Raw genomic sequence first — 5,087 nt, 5'->3', positions numbered from 1 at the left:
CCGGCAAGGAGAACGCGGGGCTGCGCGGCGCGCCCTCCCGAGCCGCCCCCGCACGGCCCCCGCGCCGTCGCCGCCGCGAGTCCAGCTCGCAGGAGGAGGAGGTCATCGACGGCTTCGCCATCGCCAGCTTCAGCACGCTGGAGGCCCTGGAGGTAGGCGGGGGCCCGGGACGGGGCTGGCGGCCCTCTGCGATTGCGTTTCTGCCGTCGGAATGTCACTGCGTCCGGTCCGCGCGCCCGGGGCCGAGGGGCTGGCTGCAGGGCGGCGGTGATGACGGGCACTCGGGGCTCCTGCTCCCCTGGCCCGCGGGCTTCTAGCCCTCGCCCTCCCGGTGACCGCGGTGGCCTGCTCGTGGGTTAGCCCCGGCGACGTCTGTAGAGCCGAGTGGGAAGCGAACTTGTGTCGGAGCCGGCAGTGGGGTGGGCGGGGGGCGGCTGGCAGGGGAACACGCCGGCGCAGCCCTTGGGGCCCTGCCGGGTAGAGCTGTGCCCGCTCCAGTGGGGAACCGGTCGGCTGGCCTGGTCCCCGGGATGCCCCATCAGGCTGAGCACCATGCAGGTCCCTGAAGGGGCTGCGGAGCTGGCCCTGGGCAGGCGTGCAGGCTTTCGGCTTTGTGTCTAGGCCAATGGGTGGACAAGTGGGCCCCTGCAAGCTCAGGTGTTGTAGCCCCAGGCATCTGGTCCCACCCAGCGCTGTGGTGGGTGTGGTGGCCTGGTCTCTGGGGCAGGCACAGCCTCTACCCTGTGCTGGACGGGAGCCCAGGACAGTTTTCTGCCTTGTATTGGCTGAGCCCTGGCTAAGCCCTACGCTGCTATGAGCTGGGTACACCTGACACCCAGGTCTGCCCACCTGCGCCCCTGCTGGGAGAGGCAGATAGAGCCCTAAACTTGGCCTCAGGGCCCTGCACAGGCAGGCACTGCCTCACTTTTCCTCCTGCACTTCCTCTGCTCTTCCCCTGCACTTCCTCACCTCTTCCCCCTGCACTTCCTCGCCTCTTCCTCTGCACTTACCTTTTCCTCCAGCACTTCCTCAGCTCTTCCTCTTGCACATTCTCACCTTCCTCTAACACTTCCTCACCTCTTCCTCATGCACTTCCGCAGCTCTTCCCCCTGCATATCCTCAGCAGCTCTTCCTTCTGTACTTCCTCACCTCCTCTTCCTGCACTTCCTCACCTCTTTCCTCCCTGTACTTCCTCACCTCTTCCCCCTGCACTTCCTCAGCTCTTCCCCCTGCACTTCCTCAGCTCTTCCCCCTGCACTTCCTCAGCTCTTCCCCCTGCACTTCCTCAGCTCTTCCCCCTGCACTTCCTCAGCTCTTCCCCCTGCACTTCCTCAGCTCTTCCCCCTGCACTTCCTCAGCTCTTCCCCCTGCACTTCCTCAGCTCTTCCCCCTGCACTTCCTCAGCTCTTCCCCCTGCACTTCCTCAGCTCTTCCCCCTGCACTTCCTCAGCTCTTCCCCCTGCACTTCCTCAGCTCTTCCCCCTGCACTTCCTCAGCTCTTCCCCCTGCACTTCCTCAGCTCTTCCCCCTGCACTTCCTCAGCTCTTCCCCCTGCACTTCCTCAGCTCTTCCCCCTGCACTTCCTCAGCTCTTCCCCCTGCACTTCCTCAGCTCTTCCCCCTGCACTTCCTCAGCTCTTCCCCCTGCACTTCCTCAGCTCTTCCCCCTGCACTTCCTCAGCTCTTCCCCCTGCACTTCCTCAGCTCTTCCCCCTGCACTTCCTCAGCTCTTCCCCCTGCACTTCCTCAGCTCTTCCCCCTGCACTTCCTCAGCTCTTCCCCCTGCACTTCCTCAGCTCTTCCCCCTGCACTTCCTCAGCTCTTCCCCCTGCACTTCCTCAGCTCTTCCCCCTGCACTTCCTCAGCTCTTCCCCCTGCACTTCCTCAGCTCTTCCCCCTGCACTTCCTCAGCTCTTCCCCCTGCACTTCCTCAGCTCTTCCCCCTGCACTTCCTCAGCTCTTCCCCCTGCACTTCCTCAGCTCTTCCCCCTGCACTTCCTCAGCTCTTCCCCCTGCACATCCTCAGCTTTTCCCCCTGCACTTCCTCAGTTCTTCCCCCTGTACTTCCTCACCTCTTCCCCCTGCATTTCCTCACCTCTTCCCCCTGCACTTCCTCAGTTCTTCTGCCACACTTCCTCAGCTCCTCCCCTGCACATCCATCAGCCACTTAGAATCCTCCGTACCTGCTGTTCTCGCCGACGTGTGCTATCTCCCTGTCTCTCTGCACATGGCACTTTGGACCCATCTGAAGTGGTGTGTTCCCCCACTCACCAGCTGTGGGGTTCCCTACTTCTCTTGTCGTTCCCACTCAGATTTCCCTGCCCTCACTGGAGCCTGTAAGTCGGTCTGATTCATGGGTGTCCTGGGAGTCCCGAGGCCCAGAGCAGCTCAGCAAGCAGAAGGTGCCATCATGGGGGATGGCTGAGAGGAGAGGCCGCACCCCCAGCCCTAAGGGCACATGCTCCACCACCCACCAGGCTGGCCCGGCCCACCAGGCTGGCCCGGCATGCTGTCTGTGTGGCACCTTGGGGGTCACATGTGCCTTTTCCTGCCCACGGAGCTGCCTTGGAAAGTATGGGGCTTCTGGATGGGGGCAGCCCCTATGTCGACCCAGGAGCGTCTCTTGATTGGTGACGTTTCTTGCGGGCAGTGTGGCCGGTGCGGTGAAGGTCTGGTACAGGGCAGTGTTTGAGCTGCCTGTGTAGACATTTGCTCCTTTCCTCCTCAGGGGACCCCAGAAGGCTGATGGCCATGCCACGGGTGGGCATGCTGAGGCGCTGGTGTCTGGTCCTCGGCTCTGCAAACCCCTGCTCAGAGCCTCAGAACCTCTCTGCCCAGGGGCCTGGGGGCTGTCCCTACACCAGGAGTCCTGCTCGCAAGGGCGACATCCCAGGGTCGGGAGCCATGTACCCTCAGAGGCACCTTCTGGGCCAGCGGTGGGGGTCATCGGCCACACAGCTGCATAGGGTGCTTTGGTATCTTCTGAGCATGGACAGTCCACCCTCTGCCCACGGTGTTCTCCCCAAACCGGAGCCCTGGGTAGCCCTGCCCTACCCCTGCACCCTGAGCTGCCTCTCCCCCATCCCTGCATCCCAGGCAGGCCTCACACCCCTCTGCACACCTGTGCTGCCCCGTAGGAGGGAGGCAGTCCCAGCCTCATGGGGCAGCTGAGGTCCCGTCATGCCTGTGGCTGTGGGTCGGGCAGTGCTCCCTTGGTAGTGGCCGTGGTGGTTGCCAGCTGAGGAGGGCTTGGGCAGCGTCTCACTCGAGTGGAATCAGCCCATGCAGTGGGTCTGAGCCCACCGGACTCTACTCTCCCCAGGGAGACACACCTGTTCTGTGCCCAAGGCCAGTGAGGGCGGCCTTTGCCACCCGAGAAAGGTCTGACCCACCCCCGGACACCTTGCCTGGCTTCATGTGCCGTGAAGCTGACCTTCTCAGGATCCCTGGGCACGGGCCTGCCTGTCACCTTTGGTCAGGGCGAGCAGGAGACAGGGCTGTCAGAAGAAACAGAAGGGTCGGCAAAAGCTTTCTGCCCAAACTGCCCAGGCACCCTCTGCTTAGAGGGAGCAGAGGACACGAGTGGACTGCCTCAGTCCCCTGCCCTGCCACCTGCTCAGCCCCCACCATCAGACAGATGGGAAGTCTCAGCCCGCAGAGCCCCTGCCTGGCCCGCCCTCAGCTCCACAGCTCTGCGGTGCTGGTGGTAGGCCACTCACCACCAGTGGGGTGACTGTCCCGAGGGCCTTGGTGGACCTCTAAGCAGAGGGTGCCTGGGCAGTTTGGGCAGAAAGCTTTTGCCAACCCTTCTGTTTCTTCTGACAGCCCTGTCTCCTGCTCGCCCTGACCAAAGGTGACAGGCAGGCCCGTGCCCAGGGATCCTGAGAAGGTCAGCTTCACGGCACATGAGGCCAGGCAAGGTTTCCGGGGGTGGGTCAGACCTTTCTTGGGTGGCAAAAGCCGCCCTCACTGGCCTTGGGCACAGAACAGGTGTGTCTCCCTGGGGAGAGTAGCGTCCGGTGGGCCCAGACCCACTGCACAGGCTGGCTCCACTTGAGTGAGATGCTGCCCAGGGCCCCGTGAGCCTGTCTGCCTCCAGCTCCAGGCGGGCCCGCTTTTCCTGATCTGTTCACACCAAGCACTCTCTCCTGGTTCGAGAGTCCAGCTCCAGCACGGTGTGCGGAGAGCCTCCATGGACCTCGCACAGGCCCTGCCCCGCTGCCCCTGGTCCTCCCGGAGCTGCCTTGTGGGGCTAGGACTCCACCCCACCAGGACCACTTCCCCTCAGGTGCTGCCTGCTGGCTCCAAGGCCGAGGGCTTGCCCCCGACCCTCCGGCCCCCAGGAAGGGTCCCCCTCATTTCTGAGGAAGTCCCACCTGCCAGCCTCACGGCCTGCGGTGCTAGAGCAGGGTGTCCCCTGTCGCTTCTTGAGCCTTTCAGTTCTCGCTTGGCTCAGGCTTCCAGATCCTTCCGGACCCTGCTGTGGCCACAGTCACCCCTGTGGTTCCGACAGCACCGTGTGCTCCACTCTGGTTCCTGCTCTGGCCCATCTGCTCCCGGACAGTTCTTTGCCCAAGCGTCCTGTAAGTAACATGTTTGGGACTCCCTCGGCCAGACCTGGCCCCACCCCAGCCCCTCTGCCTTACCCTGACCCACCAGTGTTCCTTCTCCTCTCTAGGGGGCACACTCGGTCACTCGTTCACAGATGTCTCACCCCACTGAAAACACAGACCCAAACTTCCCTGACATGTGGGCGTCTCCCGGGAGCAGCACCCGGGTCTGGAGTCACTGTGCCTGCCTGTGGCCTGGTCTAGGCTTTCTATGGGTAGCGAGCCAGTCACCCCGAGGGGTGTTTCTTTCTCCTGCAAGCAAGCCAGGGAGGCAGGCAGGCAGCCAGCCTCCTGATAGGGCCTTAGCGCCACGAGCCTCCCCAGTGTCGGCCAGCCCCCATCGTGAGCCCGTGCACCCAGACACGCAGGGGTCTCCAGACGCGGGGCTAGAATCTGCCCGTGTGGGCCAGCCTCGCAGAGTGTGGGCTCACCACCACGCGCTGCCGGCCTCTCTGTGCAGGGAGGGTGTGGCAGGGGC

The 5,087-nt window shown here is 63.7% G+C and overlaps 2 protein-coding genes across 2 annotated transcripts in view; both read left to right on the top strand.

The window, feature by feature from the left end:
- Positions 1 to 2: 2 nt before the first annotated feature.
- FBRSL1 (fibrosin like 1) overlaps positions 3 to 5,087 on the top strand; it is a gene marked incomplete at both ends in the record, with an annotated part of 66,172 nt that continues 61,087 nt past the window's right edge. The window contains one exon of the mRNA XM_027771372.1: positions 3 to 152. Within this exon, the coding sequence (XP_027627173.1) occupies positions 3 to 152 (150 nt within the window). The remainder of the gene's footprint in view (positions 153 to 5,087) is intronic.
- Positions 582 to 2,463, top strand: LOC106734749 (mucin-2-like). Its single transcript, XM_014587401.2, has one exon. The coding sequence runs from the start codon at positions 1,087 to 1,089 to the stop codon at positions 2,347 to 2,349; it is 1,263 nt and encodes a 420-aa protein (XP_014442887.1). The 5' UTR covers positions 582 to 1,086; the 3' UTR covers positions 2,350 to 2,463.

Source organism: Tupaia chinensis, unplaced genomic scaffold, assembly GCF_000334495.1.
Source record: "Tupaia chinensis unplaced genomic scaffold, TupChi_1.0 Scaffold000211_1, whole genome shotgun sequence".
In the NCBI taxonomy this organism is placed as follows: Eukaryota; Metazoa; Chordata; class Mammalia; order Scandentia; family Tupaiidae; genus Tupaia; species Tupaia belangeri.
Note: the sequence above shows the minus strand (reverse complement) of the source record. Positions and strands in the feature narration are given on the sequence as shown.

What these genes read in the sequence shown, in the direction of transcription:
- LOC106734749 (XM_014587401.2), top strand. Translation starts at nt 1,087, where the DNA reads ATGCACTTCCGCAGCTCTTCCCCCTGCATATCCTCAGCAGCTCTTCCT.